The following is a 19,925-nucleotide window of genomic DNA, read 5'->3' as shown; positions in this document are numbered from 1 at the left end:
AGATCATAATCATTCAACACAACTAAATAAGAAAATCTTCTGATAAATTTCTTTCAACGTTGAATGCTGTATACGTTCCATGGCTGTTTCTGTACCATGGACCCCTTTGGGATTACCAGATGTTTCTTGTCCTCAGTCATTCTTTTCATAGTTTTAAAAGTAACCGATGATGAGTTTGGACTGCAGATTTGAGAATCTCTTTTTGAAGCCCCAAATATCCTTGTGATAGCATCAGAAGCTGATAAAGAAACATCTGACCAGGTTAAAAGGTATTTGAGAGATGTTTACTTTCCCAATGAAGCAGAAATATCTATATTATTGTTAGATTCTTCTGGTGGTTAGTGTGAAAGAACCATGTAGAGCACCATACCTAAGGACAAGGAACTTGTTTATTTGGTTGTCTCAAAGGGCCTGACAGCACAGGTACAGCTGTGAGATATATACAGCTTTTGATGTTGGAAGAACTTTGTGAGAAGATGTTCAGATCTATTTCTTCTGAATGTTTATGTCACTTGAGAAGTGATATAATTTAAGCTGCAGTCATTAGTATGTAATCAGTTCTCTTCACTAAGGCTTACCAAAGTACTGAAAATATGCCTAATACAAATCAGGTTATTTAGAGGACCATCAATGACAATTTGAAGTCCTGCTGAATTTTGTTTTATAATGTCTTCTCTGTTGTGTACATTACCTGCAGAAATTTTGATCATTTTACGTGCACTGCATGTATGTTTTAAGCATTGCTTTGCAGATTACCATTATTGTAATTATTTTTATCATAATAATGAGTTACTTATTACTTCCAATTAACAAAATACATATATGTGAAACAGTAAACTAAAAAATAAAAAAAACATGAATGTAAAATGTAAAATAACAAATTAAAACATAAAACAAATATAAGTAAAATCAATAATTAGAACAGTAATTAATGTTTAGATATTTTAATTAGGTATGTTGAAAATATTACAACTGCATATCGTGTACAGCTTGTTTTCCAAAAATGGTATTTCAGAAACCGGCCTTATTACACAGGTTAGATTAGATTAGATTAGATTAGATTAGATTAGATTAGATTAATACTAGTTCCATGGATCATGATTACGATATTTCGTAATGATGTGGAACGAGTCGAATTTTCCAATACATGACATAATTAGGTTAATTTAACAACATACTTAAGTTAATATAACAACTTTATTTTTTTGTGTTTTTTTGTTTTTCTTTATTTTTTTTATTTTTATTTTTTATATTTTTGTTTTGTTTTTTTCTTTTTTTTTCTTAATTTATACCTAAAAATTCCTCTATGGAGTAGAAGGAGTTGTCATTCAGAAATTCTTTTAATTTCTTCTTAAATACTTGTTGGTTATCTGTCAGACTTTTGATACTATTTGGTAAGTGACCAAAGACTTTAGTGCCAGTATAATTCACCCCTTTCTGTGCCAAAGTTAGATTTAATCTTGAATAGTGAAGATCGTCCTTTCTCCTAGTATTGTAGTTATGCACACTGCTATTACTTTTGAATTGGGTTTGGTTGTTAATAACAAATTTCATAAGAGAGTATATATACTGAGAAGCTACTGTGAATATCCCTAGATCCTTAAATAATTGTCTGTAGGATGATCTTGGGTGGACTCCTGCTATTATTCTGATTACACGCTTTTGTGCAATAAATACTTTATTCCTCAGTGATGAATTACCCCAAAATATGATGCCATATGAAAGCAATGAGTGAAAATAGGCGTAGTAAGCTAATTTACTAAGATGTTTATCACCAAAATTTGCAATGACCCTTATTGCATAAGTAGCTGAACTCAAATGTTTCAGCAGATCATCAATGTGTTTCTTCCAATTTAATCTCTCATCAATGGACATACCTAAAAATTTGGAATATTCTACCTTAGCTATATGCTTCTGATTAAGGTCTATATTTATTAATGGCGTCATACCATTCACTGTACGGAACTGTATGTACTGTGTCTTATCAAAATTCAGTGAGAGTCCGTTTACAAGGAACCACTTAGTAATTTTCTGAAAGACAGTATTGACAATTTCATCAGTTAATTCTTGTTTCTCAGGTGTGATTACTATACTTGTATCATCAGCAAAGAGAACTAACTTAGCCTCTTCATGAATACAGAATGGCAAGTCATTAATATATAATAAGAACAACAAAGGACCCAAGACTGACCCTTGTGGAACCCCATTCTTGTAGTTCCCCAGTTTGAGGAATGTGCTGATCTTCGCATGTTACGAGAACTACTTATTTCAACTTTCTGCACTCTTCCAGTTAGGTACGAATTAAACCATTTGTGCACTGTCCCACTCATGCCACAATACTTGAGCTTGTCTAGCAGAATTTCATGATTTACACAATCAAAAGCCTTTGAGAGATCACAAAAAATCCCAATGGGTGGTGTTCGGTTATTCAGATCATTCAAAATTTGACTGGTGAAAGCATATATGGCATTTTCTGTTGAAAAACCTTTCTGGAAACCAAACTGACATTTTGTTAGTACTTCATTTTTACAGATATGTGAAGCTACTCTTGAATACATTACTTTCTCAAAAATTTTGGATAAAGCTGTTAGAAGGGAGATTGGACGGTAATTGTTGACATCAGATCTATCCCCCTTTTTATGCAAAGGTATAACAATAGCATATTTCAGTCTATCAGGGAAAATGCCCTGTTCCAGAGAGCTATTACACAGGTGGCTGAGAATCTTACTTATCTGTTGAGAACAAGCTTTTAGTATTTTGCTGGAAATGCCATCAATTCCATGTGAGTTTTTGCTTTTAAGCAAGTTTATTATTTTCCTACTTTCAGAGGGAGAAGTGGGTGAGATTTCAATTGTATCAAATTGCATAGGTATGGCCTCTTCCATTAACAGCCTAGCATCTTCTAATGAACACCTGGATCCTACTATATCCACAACATTTAAAAAATGATTATTAAAAATATTTTCAACTTCTGACTTTTTGTTCGTAAAGCTTTCATTCAATTTGATGGTAATACTGTCTTCCGCTGCTCTTGGTTGACCTGTTTCTCTTTTAATAATATTCCAAATTGTTTTAATTTTATTATCAGAGGTGCTGATTTCAGACATGATACACATACTCCTGGATTTTTAATAACTTTTCTTAATATAACACAGTAGTTTTTATAATTTTTGATAGTTTCTGGGTCATTACTCTTTCTTGCTGTCAGATACATTTCCCTTTTCCGGTTACAAGATATTTTTATACCCTTAGTAAGCCATGGTTTGTTACAAGGTTTCTTATGAGTATATTTAACTATTTTCTTGGGGAAGCAGTTTTCAAATGTATTTACAAAACTGTCATGAAATAAATTATATTTTAAATTGGCATCAGGTTCACGGTACACCTCATCCCAGTCTAACTGCTGTAGGCTTTCCCTGAAATTTGCAGTTGTTAAATCGTTGACTGAACGTACTACTTTGGAGGACTGTTTAGTATTGCTGAATGGAGCTATGTCATATATGTCACAGGGATGTATATGGCTTGAAAGCTTCTTTAACTTATGTTGTAACAAAAGTTTTCATTTTTTAAAATTAATTAATTGTGGTGGGGTATTTTGCAAAATTAGAAATTATTAAAGAAGTTGATTATACAGTTTTCAAGAACATTAATTACATATCAACTTTTATATGAGAAACATTTCTTATAATATCATTGTTTTGAAGATATTCCCTCTAAACCTAAAATGACAAATTACCTTTCACAATATGTTTTACTCATGAAAATAAAATTGAACAAGAACAAAAATATATGTACTGCATTATTTTGCCCCCTCTACACATCCACTAGGTTCCATCAAGATCATTTATGGACGCTTCGCGATGTTACCCCTGTGTTTTGGACTCTACATTAAACTGTAGATTTCCTAGTTAGAAGGTAGAAGGAAGACAGGGCATACCATCACCAATATGCATGTCTAGCAAAGCACTCCAGTTTTCAAACCATGTGTTCAGTTTTACATGCAATTTTTTTTCTTTTTTCATAGGAACTTGGAGGATCCAACTCATCTTACAGCATTAGTGATCAATTAAAACTGAATCCACTGTTTAGTGAAGAAAACAAAACAGTAACAATAAATGATGTTGAATCACTGATCACAAAGATGAGAGATGAATGGAAAGTAAGTTTGCATGCTTTTTTTTGACTCTAAAAAGATAAATTGTTCTTAAGATTCAATCGATTTTTCAGGTGAGTTAACCTGACGAACTGTACAGTCTTCCTGTTGGTGTGAGGATGGGACATTGTTGCTGTTTTATAAATGTCAGCAAACACTCCATATTAATGTAACACTATAAAGCAATTTCACATTGTAATTTGTGAAATAATTTTATTATTACTATATTATGTGTAACCAAGTTACACTCCTGTGGAAAGGATAGATTGCTACTTACTATAAAGATGGCATGTTAAGTTGCAGACAGGCACAGTGACAAGGCTGTTACACACTGAGCTTATGGCCAAAGGCTTCTTCAGAAAAGAATGGATAACATACACATTCAAACAAGTAGGCACACCGGATGCACATATGACCACAATGGTCAGCCGCTCTGACCAGACTGCTGGCTTTTGCCAAAATCTCATGTGTAACAGTCCTTTTCATTGTACCTGTCTGCAACTCAGGGTGCCATCTTTATGGTGAGTAGCAATCTATCCTTTTCATAATTGTTGATATTCCAACTTGGGTTTTCCACTGTTCAAGCTACATTTCAGTAGCATGTAATATTCGTTTGTCTTCCATCGAGAGACTAGGAGTCTGATTATGTTCTTCTCATTCAAGTATGAAGAGGAGTGTGCATAGACACTCATTAGCAAAGTTAGCTGATGTGTACTATGTTATTAGTGAAAATATGGACGTTTACTTCACTTCATGTTCTTCAGTGTATTTTGATTTGGGGCCCTTATTTCTCTCTCCAGTACCTCTTCTGTGAATCTGTTCAACTGCTATGTTCTACAGTGTGTGTTTGAATCAGTTGTGAGAAAGACATGGAGAACTAAGCGGTATTACAGGAGGTGCTTGGACAATGAGTATGATGTACTTAGTGTGTAAGTCATTTTTGGAATTATCAAATCTGCCACTGTATTCCTAACCTCATTATCAAGTCATTGACAGTAAATTTTACTGTTTCCAAGAATAACAGGCCCAGAAGCATGAGTTGGTGGGGGAAAGTAATAAGAATTTAAGAATGTATTAAATTGCTCCTTTTGTGACACATACACATCTTATTTCATAATGCAGTGGCTCTGCAAATAATAGTTGGAAAAAAAGAAGAAATTCTGATATTGCCTTTATAAGTGCATGACAGTGACAGTTCAGAATTTTTGACCCATAGAAAACAGACTATTAATAACTAATAACATTTTTTATTTTGGTCAAATATTCATTTTTTTTTATCTTGGGAGTGGTCATACAAAATGTGAGTCTTTTGGAGGTGTTATTCCATAGATAACTATATGATTCATTGTGAATGAAACACACACAACACCTGTGTAATATTCTATATTATTTATATATATTATATAGTATTCTTTATTCATATTACACCAGTGTTGTGTGTGTTTCATTCATAATGTATAAAATAGGCTTCCAAGAACCCGACAGAAAGTCAATCAATGCAGTATATGACTCAGATTGTGCTATGACTATATGATCCATCAGAGTGTTACTATCTGTAGGTACGCAAAATTGTTTTGATATTAAATCATCAGTAACTTGTAACCTATCTAGATTGCTACGATAGTGCTGTGCCTATGTTGTTCTGAACTATGATACAAAGCTCCTTTCCAGATGCATGCATGTCCAAAGGAACAACCATAAGCTGTAGAATAAAATGATGACAATAAAAATTTGTGTCAGATTGGAACTCAAACATGGATTTTACACTTATCGTGAGAAGTTGCCTTACCATTTGGCTATTTGAGCACTACTCACAGCCAGACCCAAAATTCCATATGTCATCAACCATGCATCTACAACCCATACTCTGGGTTTGCGTCCCAGTACGGCACAAATTTTTGTCATCATCATTCCATTCTACAGCTGATGGTTGTCCATATTCACAACTGTAAACACATTTAATGTATTTTGTAATGGCTGTAGTTGCTGCAGTGCCTGTTGCTTTGGATATGCATGCATGTCCAAAGGATTTTGCATTGTAATTCAGACCAACACCAGGCAAGTGACTTTCAAGTGAAATGTATATCCTGTATGGGAATATACATAATGAATGTACAAGTACAGATTGTAGATGCATTGTTGATGACATATATTTTTATGAAGTATAATTGCTTCACCTTTCCATCTATCATATGCATGGTGACATTAGAGTTTGTAATTTTCATTTCATTTAATACCAAAAATCTTATGTCATGCCAAGTCAAAATACAATTTTTCATCGCAAGACTTTGACAACTGACTTTATTATACTTGTCTGGTGCTGCAAGTGGAGGTCTGAGTGGACTTAACTGAGCAAGAACAACTAACTGCCCCCCACAATAATTGATAAAAGACAGATTGAAATATCATATGTAAAACAAAATTATTGGCATGAGAGTATACTCAAACAGACACTTCCTTTCAATCACATCAGTAAAACCTCACCATTCAGAGCCTCTAATACAGACCAGACTGTATACATTCTGAATTTAACATCAAGCTATATTAACATTTCTGACACAGTCAGGTCTGTAGGAGATGATCTTGTGTAATTATGACACATATTCCAGTATTTAAACTGGAATATGTGTCATTATAATTATGTTCAGTCTATGTGACTACTAATAATGCACTGAAGATAGCTGCACTGTCTTTTAAAATTTAGATCTTCAATACAATAAAAAAAGACAGATAACATTAAGACCGAAGCTGACCATCTACCTGCCATGGATTACATCACGGGTGTGGGGCACAGTCATTCCCATGGAATCAAACACAATGAAAGTACCTACACTTAAAAAGGCTCATACCAGAGCTTAAACATCTCAATTGTGAAAGGTTGTGAACAATAATGAAAGATACAAGTGTCAACATGCATTATATCATAATGAGACAATGGGCCAAATTGGATCTCTTCATGTTATATCTTGTTGCAACCTAGACCTTGCACTAGTATTTTATTGTCATTGATAGGCTGTGCTCAAATGTTTATGCAATGTTTATAAATACACATATAAACTTTTTAAACAAAATTTTATTAAAATATGTAAAAATGTGGTATATTACATTACTTTTACATATTTTAGTGTTTTTTTATGAGACTGGTTTACAATCACAGTCACTATGTAACGGGTAATATGTACATACATTTTCCATATTTAACTAACCCATAGGCATTGTTCTCAGCCACATGCTTTACTCACTGTAACTCCATGCTAAATTAAGAGCCATCGCTTCTCATGGAGTTGACTATTGCAAATTGTTATCATGTGGTTTCAAAGCACTACTATAATTTTGCTTTTAACTCTTACAGTGTTCCAATTCAGCTCATTGTCTCATTATGATGTTGTGTTTGTTGAAACTTATTGTTCATAACATTTCACACTTGAGAGTCTTTTTCAATGTTTGGACTTGGCAAACGTAAGTATTAACATTGTACAGCAGGACTCAGTGTGTTACACGACGTTAATTAATGAAATATACTTGGATGTAATTTCTGAAATTCGTTGTACTTGCACATGCCTGAAAGCCACTTGATGAAGAACCCTCAACGTAACATATACCTTTTCTATGTCAGTGTGAGAGTGTTTGAACATTGCCTGTCACATAAGCAATATTTTTCAATATTATATAAGATGCACTGCATTTCATCTCTTATTTTTATTTCATATGTTCAGACACTATTAGCATATGTAGCTGACATTGTATCATATATTTTATATATTATTCAGTCCCCCGCCTATTTTGTACTAAGTGGAATGTAATCCTATTGCTATTCTTTCTGTTTCCTTATAAGTATACTCCAGGTGAATTCTGTCCTGTAACTTGTGTTAGAATGGTTTAACCTAAGCAATCTATCCAAACTGCCATGGCTCATTGGGGCGTTAGGACAGGAATATGGCCAAAGGTATCTGATATTCATTCATAGCATCAATTTTGTTGGAAAGATCCATATAAAGATAATTTATTCATTCCAAAACAATACCCCTCCAAAATTTACACCCTCCTATATATTCTCCAAAATACTGAAAATCGTTACTAAAAAAATATCAAATCAAGAAGTTCGTAACATCAGTGTACCTGGACATATAAAAGCACAGTTCACAGATACTGGTCAATATCTCTAACAGTGAATATCTCACCAAAATTCAGAAAAACTCCCACAGTGTCTTAAAAACCTTAAAACCATTTCTCCTAATGTTAATTTCAGTAGAATGCCAAAACAAGTTTTAAAATATCAAACATAGTGCTGCATTATCTAAAACTGCAAAAGCAACATGTAAAGCCTGTTCAACTTTGTTGATAAGATGCAAAACACTTCAGTAGAACAAATGCTAAAGTTTACAATAACAACAGGCTAGCAGGAAGGCAATTAGATCTGTTGACATCACATCAATTTTAAATCATGTGATGTGTCGCGTTGTCCTGCTGGAATTGCCCAAGTCCATCGAGATACACAATGGACATGAATGGATGTAGATGATCAGACAGGATGCCTACATATGTGTCACCTGTCAAAGTCATATATAGACATATCAGGGGTCCCATATCACCCCAAATGCACATGCCCCACATCATTACAGAGACTCCACCAGCTTAAACAGTCCCCTGCTGACATGCAGGGTCCATGTATTCATGAGGTTGTCTCGATACCCGAACCTGTCCATCCACTCAGTACAATTTAAAACAAGATTCATCCAGCCATGCAACATGTTTCCAGTCATCAAGAGTCCAATGTCAGTATTGACGGGACCAGGTGAGTCGTAAAGCTTTGTATCATGCAGTCATCAAGGGTACACGAGTGGGCCTTCGGCTCCAAAAGCCCAGATCGATGATGTTTTGTTGAATGGGTCACATGCTGCTGTTATTGATGGCCCAGCATTGAAATATACAGCAATTTGTGTAAGGGTTGCAATTCTGCCAGGTTGAACAATTTGCTTCAGTCGGCATTGGTCCCATTCTTGCAGGATCTTTTTCTGCCTGCAGAGATGTCAGAGATTTGATGTTTCACCAGATTCCTGATATTCGCAGTACACTCGTGAAATGGTCGTATGGGAAAAATCCCTACGCCATCACTGCCTCGGAGGTGCTGTGCCCCATCATTCATTTGCCAACTATAACACCATGTTCAAACTCACTTAAATCTTGATAACCTACCATTGTAGTGGCAGTAACCAATCTAACAACTGGGCCAGACCCTTGTTGTTTTATATAGGCATTGCTGATCACAGCACCATATTTTGCCTGTTTATATATGTCTGTATTTGAATAAGCATGCCTATACCAGTTTCTCTGGCTTTTCTGTATATAAAAAATGTTTTTCGTATAGAAGTTGATATGTAATTAACATTCTGGAAAAGTTTTTTGTAATGATCTGAAATTTTTTATAATACCTCACCACCATTAATTAATTAATTTTGAAAAACGAAAAATTTTGTTACAGCATAAATTAAAGAAGCTTTCAAGCAACATAAATCCATGTGTAATAAAATTGGTTTCTGAAACACAATTTTTGCAAAATAAACTCTATGAAAAGCGCTGTTGGAGTTTTTCAACACACCTAATTAAAATACCTAAACATTCATTATTATTCTAATTATTTATTGTACTTATATTTGTTTTATGTTTTAAATTCATGTTGCTTTACTGTTTCACATATATGTATTTTATTAATTGAAAATAATAAGTAACTCATTATTGTGATACAAAATAATTTTTTCAATAGCATTAATTACATATCAACTTTTATATGAAAAAGATTTTTATATATCATTGTTTCAAAAGTGTACCCTCTATATCTAATGTGCCAAATCACACTTCAGGGTGTGTTTTATTCCTTAGAAAGGAAACTGGGTGCAAAAAAAGTATTGCATTATTTTTCTCCTTCTACACACCCACTAAGTTTCATCAAGATCATTTATTTACACTTTGGAATGTTCACTTGTGAATCTCTTCCTTCTGTAGTTGAGGTAATATTTTTAATATATCACTTGTGAGGCTGAGCATACTTATTTTTTATGCATATGTTAGCCTGTATTTGCTTTTGAAAAAATTGCTTAAGTAGTTGAAATGTCTTGATTCTAATTCTAGGTGGTGAGCATCTGCGATGTAGTTTTAAACCACACTGCCAATGAATCCCAGTGGCTCAAAGAACATCCAGAATGCACCTACAATCTAGTCAATTCACCACATCTTCGGCCAGCATATCTACTCGATGCTCTACTGCATCAGCTTACAGTTGAAGTAGCAGAAGGAAAGTGGCAGTTTTCGGGCATACCATCTGAAGTAAATTGTGAAGAACATCTGTCAGTAAGTTCATCACATTATTGTAATCTGCATACATTTTGCTTAATAATGGTAACTTTCATAAAATGACAAAAGGATCTTGTTATATATTGTTATTGAGAGTGAAATCTCTTAAGATCAACTTTTGACAACCTGTTCATTTTATTATCGATCTGGCTCTAAGCACATGATGGGATGAAGTTTGCTTTTATCTTCAGTATTACATTCCTGATAGCATTACTTTATGACGATGATTCACAATGACTTTTGAAAAGTTGGTTATGATTTAAATTTCAGTCATGCTTGCGTGTAATTTATATTGGCAACTAGTTTCAAATGTAGCCATTCATTTCCAAACAGTGCAATATTAACAAACATGTAACAGAAATAACATTGACATGATATAATGTGCATAGCTGTTAATAGCACAATTAGCATTCTTTTTATTTTAACATACATGCACTAAAAATGCTTGTCAAGCAAAATTCCACGGACATACTTGGATAACATCCACACAACACATAGTCATACAACAGATATGGAGTACTCTTATTACATGCATGAGACATTCAACAGAAGAAACCACACTGAATGTGTGAACTACTAACAAGTTTACAGGAAGTCAACAGGTGTCACTAGTTTCTTGCTCTTGATCCATTGGCATCATCTGTGGCCAGTGTCATATCACAGTCACAATGTAATGTATTCATATGCACTACCAAGAACTAGTACATTATAGTTCTTATTTCACTGGTAAGTAAAAGGAACAAAATTGATCCCCTCTTATAGATTTCAACAACATTTTGACCTACGAGGCAAACAAAAAGTAACAAAATTTATTTTTACAAGAAAGAGCATTTTTTAAACAATATTTCCAAATAGTTCATGCATTTTTCAGAGATTTTGTCATAGCAGGAAACCAACTTTTCTATGCCCCCTTCATAGAAAGATGCCGTCAGTGAAGCCAGCCACTTCTGAACACTGGTTTTTGCATTGCCATCATTGTTAAAGCACCTTCCTCCAAAATCATGTTTCAATTTCAAGAAAAAGTGGTGGTCAGAAGGTGTGGGGTTGGGGCTGTATGGTAGGTGATCGAACTGCTCCTGACCAAATTGATGAATAAGGTTGTCTGTGACATGAGCAGACTGGGGATGTGCATTGTCATGAAGCAACACAGTGCCATGATGAGCATTCCATGCCTTTTGTTTTGAATTGCATGCCAAAATTTTCTCAGTTTTTTTCATTATTGTACCACATTGATGGTGTCAACACTGGCAGCATATTTCTACAAAGAGGGAATAGAAAAGTTGGTTTCCTACTATGTCAAATGTCTGAAAAATGGTGGCAACTATGCAGAAAAATAGTTTAAGAAATGCTTTTTCCTGTAAAAATAAATTATGGTTAAAAAAATGTGTAAAAATGTTTTTATGGGTTTTTCTTCAGAACAGTACTTACTTTCCAAACATGCCTCATTCTAACCTTTGCAGTTATAATGTAACCGTTTGATACGCATTAAGAAAACAGGAGAAACAGTGTCAAAGTTAGCTCATTACATTAGCCACCACTATGGATGATGACAACCTACCATTTTAGCTTCATTTGGAACTTCAAACTGTGTGAACCATTACCAAAATTAAATGTATAAAGACATCTCCCACATTAACACAGAAAGCTGTTGCACCAGCATGTATGGTGGCAGAATACACAACCACTATAGGTTTCCTTACTACAGACCATAATATCCAATATACATGACACCGATTGACACTATAGTCCTAGATTTTAAAACATTAAACTATAATGCCATGAATCCTCCAACACACTCCAAACAAAATAGTGACAGTTATGTTATGACAGTTACTGATCATCTCACCATTCTAGAGACAACATTTGCTTACATTGCCATCTTGTCATAGAAGATACTAAGATGGGATCAAGTATGCTTGGTTAATGTTAAAATAAAGATCAATCATAACACAAGATATGCATTAAGACTATGAGCATTACACCAGTGAGCTACCACTCAATAAGTCACAGCATCATGCAATTAAGGCTATCGGTGGACCACTCAGGTTTTCTTAGAAACCATACTACTCAATATTCAGGGGCTGTGATATTAACCCTTTCACTGCGCATTTACTCTCAGTGGCTCCCGCCCTGTGCGCATTATTTTCACCCGGTGCATATATATACGACTGTAGCAGTCTACCTTTATTATTGAGATAAAAATGAGACCCAAAATGCGGTATTGTCTTTGTAAATCATTTACGTTTTTTAAATCTTTGTTCAGAAAGTCTTATTTTGTTAAAAAAAGGTACTTTATTAGGAGAAAAAATACAAAACATATTACATTAGTAATACTTCAAAGTGTGATATCTCTCGGAAAAAAATAAAATAAACATAAAGGCACATTACATTTTACACAAATGTATCTTGTCACTTCATTTATCGTGTTTTGCACATACAATACACCTTCTCTGGGCGGCCTTCTTCTTTGATGTTCCTGGGATTAGCGAGATAAAGTGGCGCTCGGTTAGGCGTAAGGTATTGTTACCATCAGCCGATCTCCTTCCACGACGTCGCTCTGTTTGCGGTTGGTGGTGAATCTCTAGGATCTCCTTGATAAGTTTCTGTTGAAAATCAGATACTGAAATATTTTGTCCCATTTGAGTTTTATATAATGCATGCGCACTGAGCAGAGACAGATCCACCAAATGAAAAAATATTTTTTATGCCATTTTACAGTTTTTCGTACACATTCTACTGAACTTAGCATCATGTCACTCCTGTCGACGGCCCCATATTTTCAATGTAGCTTATGATGCAAGCTGGGTTTGTTTTTGGTTCATTTGTGGATCTGTCAATTTTGTCAGTCGCTGTAATTTTGCTTGTATGAAGAGTTGAAATCATCCTCACTTCCCGCTTGTCCTGCCACTTCAGAGCAAGAAGTTTATCTGTTGACATAAACTTGATCTTGCCTTTTCTAAGTTTTTTTTTAAAAAGCAGGCCTGCCTTTGTGTTTTTTTCTCACAGTTCCACAGGCATTAGCCATTCTGTCATGCAAATAAGAAAATAACGTTGGGCTAGTGTACCAATCATCAACATATGTGTGACCTTTACCAAGGTAACTTTCAAGTAAAGTGAGAACAATGCTTCCAGGTATTCCAACATTTACGCCAAAGTCAGTTTCTTTTTTTATGTCTGTTGCTGCACCCACATAAATAATAAAGTCAAGAATATAACCAGTTTCACAATCACATAGCAAAAAATTTTACACCAAATCTGTGGCGTTTAGAAGGAATGTACTGCTTGAAGAAGACACGACCTTTGGAGAAACTAAGCTTTCGTCAATGCACAAATTTTTAAAAGGATAGAAAACACCTGGAAATACTTTTCTTAAGTGATCCACAATTCGACATAATTTCCAGATGTTGTCATTTCCAGGGTCCTTACTGTTATCAGCAAAATGTAACATTCTGAGTAACAGAAGATATCTATCTCTCGGCATGAGTTGCCCAAACATTGGAGTAGACAGTAACTGATCATTGGTCTAATAACTGTTTATTTCATTTTTTCTCACTTGAGGCATCAGAAAATTTACAGCAAGGAAACAGTAAACGTCGTCACTGTTTGTGTTTTTCCAACGTCGTAGTCTTGATTTTTCACTGGCATCATTGCAACGGTGTTCATAATATAAATTACATTACTCAGCTATGTAGCTCACAATTTCTTGGCTAAAAAAACTTGGAAGCAGTCGTATACAGTACATAAATCATCTAAATTGACGATTTTGCAACCGGAACCACTGTTATTGAAATTATACACTTCAGAGTCCAAATCAGAGTTTTTCCATCTAAAATCAACTGTTTTGTGTCTCTTAGGAGATTTTTCAGGCATACGCTCAGGCTCTTCTTCGGAATTGGAGAAAGAATCGACAATAACATCAAAATCTGGATATGCATTTACTGGTTCAACGTTTGTTGGTTCACAAATATTTTTTATATTTGTGGTGACAGATTTATCTGCCAGCTCATCATCGTCATTATCTGTCCACCCATAATCAGCTGAATTGGGCATGATGATGTCCTCGTCGTCACTTTGGTTTAGAATACTCAGCAGCTCATCATCTGTAAACGGACGGTAACGTCGCGTCATTTTATTCGGTAACGCGGAAACGGCCGCACACAAACTAGGTAATATAGCGATATGAATGAACTCAGCAGAAAGAGAATTCAGCATACAATAGTCATTCAGGTATTTCCTAGTATTCCAACAGTTAAACTGCATACTTGCGCAACAATTTTTATAGCAAATAGTATATATATGTCTGGAGCACTGAAACGATTAGCGTATATTTACGTCTGGAGCAGTGAAAGGGTTAAAATCAGCACAGGGTAAAAAACTGTAAAATTATTGTGGTCGCTGACATATGACAAAGTACTGCTGGTGCACTGTACTGCAACCAGTTGCACATATGTTGGTTTTCTGCTATGAAAAATGTTTGAACAATGCCAGCAACTATGTAGAAAAATAGTTTAAGAAATTCTCTCCCTTGGAAAAATAAATTTTGGTGTGAAAAAATGTTTTTATGAGTTTTTTCCAAATGGTACTTACTTTCCAGGCATATCTCGTATAACTATTGCGCCCACAATGTAACTGTATGACATGAATTAGGAAAAGATGGGGAACAGTACCAAAGTCACCCCATTACGCTAGTCCCCACTGTGAATGCTGTTTCCCTAACATTTTAGCGTATTTTGGAACATTAGTCTATATGAACAACTATCAAAATGAGACCTCAAGCCACCTACTATTTGTCATATTGGTAAAACAGGAAACAGAAACCTATTTGTGTGTGCCCATTAAACTATTTATGCCAGGCACACTCCAGCATATTCCAGGCTACAATTAAAATGGTGATGATTGCATTACATTATGCCAGTATCTACTAGGCTTTCTAAAGACAATTTTTTCTCACACTACCATCTTCTCGTAGAAGACACCAAGCATGACACTGTGGTACACAGAGTGGCAGCTCATCACTATAATGCTTGTGACATTTATATGTATATAGTGTTAAGAATGATGTTTGTTTTAACATTAAACAGATATTTCATGGACACTTTGCACAAACTGAAGCACATCATCAAGTCCAAATGCCCAGCAATGTTGACAGATGGCATCATTCTGTTGCAGGGTGATGCCTGCCCACATGTTGCCAAGGTTGTTTCGACTACACTGCATAAGTTTCATTAGGAAGCCCTTACATATCCTCTATACAGCTCCTATCTCTCCCCATAAACTTTCCATATTTTTGAGCCCTGAAGAAAGACATTCATGGCCATTGATTTGCTTTGGATGGAAAAGTGTATGCATGATACAATTATCATTCCATAGGTAAATGCAGAAATTTTTCCATGAAGGCACTGACCATCTTGTCTCACAGTGGGACAAATGTATTAATAGTTATCACAGTTACTTTTGAAATAATAAACAGTTTACTTTTTCTTTTCCATCTGTCTCGTTTCCATTTGACTGCCCCTTATATGCATATAGTTCAACAGGGATTGGAATCAGCATAATAAACTTTCTGTCCAGTAATTTATTCACATCTGCAAACAATAGCAATTTGAGTTTTGCTCACATTTTTATTATGACAAACAGCAGACTAATATGTGAAATGCATGCAGAGGATTGTCTTGCAAAGCAGGGAAGTCAAATCTTGATCAAATTGACATGAGAGATTTACATGGATTGCAACACTCATTAAGGCAAATGACTGGATGATTCCCTATCTATGCCTCAAAATACAACATGAAAATAGTCAACACATGGAAACATGTAGAACAGAGATGTGGAAGTGAGTACGATGGCTTAAATGAATATAGTAAGATCCCACGTGTAGAGATAAGCACTTTAATGATCAGCTTGACATCATTATACATAAACACACAGTCACTCCAATTCAAAAGCTCGCAATAGACTGAAGGTCTGATGCAAACCTCTAAGATGGCACTCCAAAGATAGGTCACTTGACCAATTGCATGCCCCTGCAGAGGTAATGATTCACTGATATGTGGAATATGCGGCGTTCTTCCATGTATATTAATATACTGTTTGATGATGACTGTTGCTAGATGTTTAACTATATTTGGAATATATTGTGAGATGTAAACAAATTTTGGAATGTGGTTCTATACTTGGCTATAAAATCCCTTCATAGTCTACTAACAAATATGAGACAACACAAGTTAGATAAGTGGTGTGTCAGCAGAAAATGAGCTGAGAACTGTCTAATCCTGCTACTGTATCAGAACCATAGTGCAACAGTACATCATGTGAGGAGAGAGTCCTTTCTCTCATATTCAGTAAATTTCAGCATACACATTTTGTTGTAAAATAACATTGAGTTGTAAGATAGTATTGAGTTGTAAGATAGTTTGGTTGTGTCTAACAGCTCTTAATATCAATGACATTATTGAAGTGTGTAAGTTAAATTTTTTGCTGGCCATGACTGAAGCAGTATTTTAAAGTTCAAAATATCATAAACATAAACAGTTATTGAGTATCTGTGAGTAAAAAGTATGGCACTGAAGGAAATAGGTCCTGTTATTCATCAAAAAGATAACATAGTGACCATACTCCCTGAAAACATAACTTAAAAGTGTAGCTGTTCAGTAAATACATTATTTGTAGGAAATTTATCGAATTAGAAGGCTTAGCTAAATGGTCTGCAACATTAGCTATTATAGTGAAGGGAACATGAGGTTTGGCCTGATATTCTGAATAGGGGAGTGTTAACATACTAAGCAGTAACAGAAATCAATGTATTACAGTACAGACTGAGCTCAGACAGCAAATAGTATGAAGGTAATCCCAAAAGTAAGGTCTCCTATTTTTTTATAAGTACAGATCTCTGTTTGTGTGGCAGTTGGACACACTGTTATGAAGAGTGCTTCATGCGCTGTGTGTAAACATGCGCACGCCATGCTGAGGTGCTCAGTCTTGGCTTGGGAGCCATTGAAAATGGAGCTCCCATTGGATGTTACTGCCAAGTGCAAATTGTGTGCAGTTATTTGATTTTTGAACACAAAGGGCACTGTGCCGATTGAAATCCATCACCAATTGATGGAAGTGTATGGTGAGTCATGCAGGGATGTCAAAAATTTTCATAAATGGTATAGTGAGTTTTCAGCTGGTCAGACCAAAATTTATGATGAACAAAGGAGTGGGAGACCATCAATTTCAAAGGAGACGGTGTTGCAGCTTGAGCGAAGCATGCGTGAAGATCGGTGGATCACCCTGGATGATCGCTGCACATTGGTTCCTGAGGTTTCCTGAAGCACTACTCACAGAATTTTAATGAAAACATTGAACTACCGGAAGGTGTGTGCAAGATGGGTGCCATGCATGCTGACTGAGGACCACACGCAGCAACAAGTTGATGCTTCTCGCGCATTTCTTCACTGCCTTGGAGCTGAACAGGACAACTTTCTGCACTCAGTTGTCACAGGTGACGAAACCTGGGCATACCATTTTACACCTGAGACCAAGCGACCATTGTGCCAGTGGCGGCATCTTTCTTCGCCAAAGCTGTGGAGCTGGCGGCGAACTGGTCTGACATGGGCGTACAAAAACTGCCACACTGTCTACAAAAATGCATTGACAGAAATGTTGATTATGTTGAAAAATAGCTAAATGTTCAAGCTGTAAACTGATGTGAAGCATTGTAGAAATAAACAGGTCTATGTACATATAAAAAAATAGGAGACCTTACTTTTGGGATTACCCTCATAATATAAAAAAGTGTGTCGTCATATTAGGCCATCTGTCATTTGAAGAAGATAGGTGTCAGTGAAATTGGAAACAATGTAATTGATTGTAGATGTGGAACACTTTTTTTTAACAATTTAAACAACTTTGTGATTCTTCTGTATTTTATAGGCAATTCGAAGTGCACTCCATGGCTTTTTTCTTCCACAAATTAAAGTGTCTGAGCTGTACATGGTGGATGTTAATGCACTTGTATCAGAATTTCAGTCACTTGTAAGGAAAAGATTACCACCAGTGCAAGTAGTTTCTCAGGAAAACATGAAACTAAAGATTACTCAAGATCCCCAGTATCGTCGATTGAAGTCTAATGTGGATATGGAATTAGCCCTTCAGTTATATAATGTATATAGGTAAGTCATTTACTAAAATGTAATTATTTATGTGTTCCTTAATTTTTCAGGCTCTATGGCAAAATGGAACAAATACCTATGTAATTTACAGCATGCTGAAGAAATTTTAAAAGAATAAAATAACGTAGAAACAAAATAAGTAACATAGAACAACAAAAAATGTGAACTACTCCATTAACAATTGCAGAGAATAAAAAGAAGCCTTTCAAAATAGGATGCAAAGCTTAAGGTTTATCGTGCAGTTTTTTTCCCCCCTTGTGCAGGGGAATAACGAACCACTTTCTGGACACTGATCAAGCAAGTGTTTTTGAGGAACAAATAATTGTTCTGTCATGTCTTCACTGAGTGAATTCTGCAGTTGCTTTTCAAGTCTATATTATCATTAACCAGAAGGCCTATGAGGAAGTATACAACAGTAGAATTCGTATTCTGAAGCCTTACCTCCACCCACCCCAAATTCCCCAGACAATCTCAGTTTCCTTCCTGAAGGATAATAATTTAGTAAATTAGTGGTTCCAGTGTCTAGGTTTGCTATTTTCTACTTTAAGTCTTCCTGTCAGCTGTATTAGGAATCACCACTTCCTGAGGCTAAGTACTGGCCATTCTTTCAGCACCCTTGCACTAGTAACAGAGATGATATTCTTCATCACTTTTCGGTATTGCCTACAGTAAAATTCTGAAACTGCAATGTGATTCTCTGTCATTCTTTGATACAGCTACCTTTTCCTCGTGCATGAAGTTGCTGCATGCCGTACATTGTCAGCTGTATTGTAATGATTATGAAATCAGTCTAAAAAGAAGAGTGCATACAAAACACCCATACAACCCAGCCTAGAATATTGCTCAAGTGTGTGGGATGCGTATTGTATAAGACTGACAGCAGATATTGAATGTTTACAAAGAAGGGCAACACAAATGGTCACAGGTTTGTTTGACCTTCAGAAGAGCATCACGGAGATGCTGAAAAATGTGAACTGGTGGACACACAGACTCCAACTTTCTTACAGAAGTCTACTTGCAATGTTTTGATAATATGAGGAATTTAGGAATATACTACAACCCTCTTCATACCTCACCCATAAGTACCATGAAGAAAAGATTAGATTTAATGCAGTGCATGCAGAGGCATTCAAGCAATTGTTCTTCCTGTGCTCCATAAGCAAATTGAATGGGAAGAAACCCTGGCATGTGCTACAATGTGAATTGCCCTTTGCCACACACTCCAAAATGATTTGTTGAGTATTCATGTAGAAGTAGATGTATGT

General features: G+C 35.4%; 1 protein-coding gene across 3 annotated transcripts in view; it reads left to right on the top strand.

Annotated features, from left to right (window-relative positions):
* LOC124723211 (glycogen debranching enzyme) overlaps window positions 1-19,925 on the top strand; it is a 211,486-nt gene that overhangs the window by 96,699 nt on the left and 94,862 nt on the right. For all 3 annotated transcript variants that reach the window (XM_047248399.1, XM_047248398.1, XM_047248400.1), the window contains exons 5-7: window positions 4,025-4,159; window positions 10,283-10,501; window positions 18,422-18,660. In XM_047248399.1, coding sequence (XP_047104355.1) covers window positions 4,025-4,159; window positions 10,283-10,501; window positions 18,422-18,660 — 593 coding nt within the window. The remainder of the gene's footprint in view (window positions 1-4,024; window positions 4,160-10,282; window positions 10,502-18,421; window positions 18,661-19,925) is intronic.

This window comes from Schistocerca piceifrons, chromosome X, assembly GCF_021461385.2.
Source record: "Schistocerca piceifrons isolate TAMUIC-IGC-003096 chromosome X, iqSchPice1.1, whole genome shotgun sequence".
Taxonomy (NCBI): Eukaryota; Metazoa; Arthropoda; class Insecta; order Orthoptera; family Acrididae; genus Schistocerca; species Schistocerca piceifrons.
This window is presented reverse-complemented; position numbering and strand designations above follow the sequence as displayed.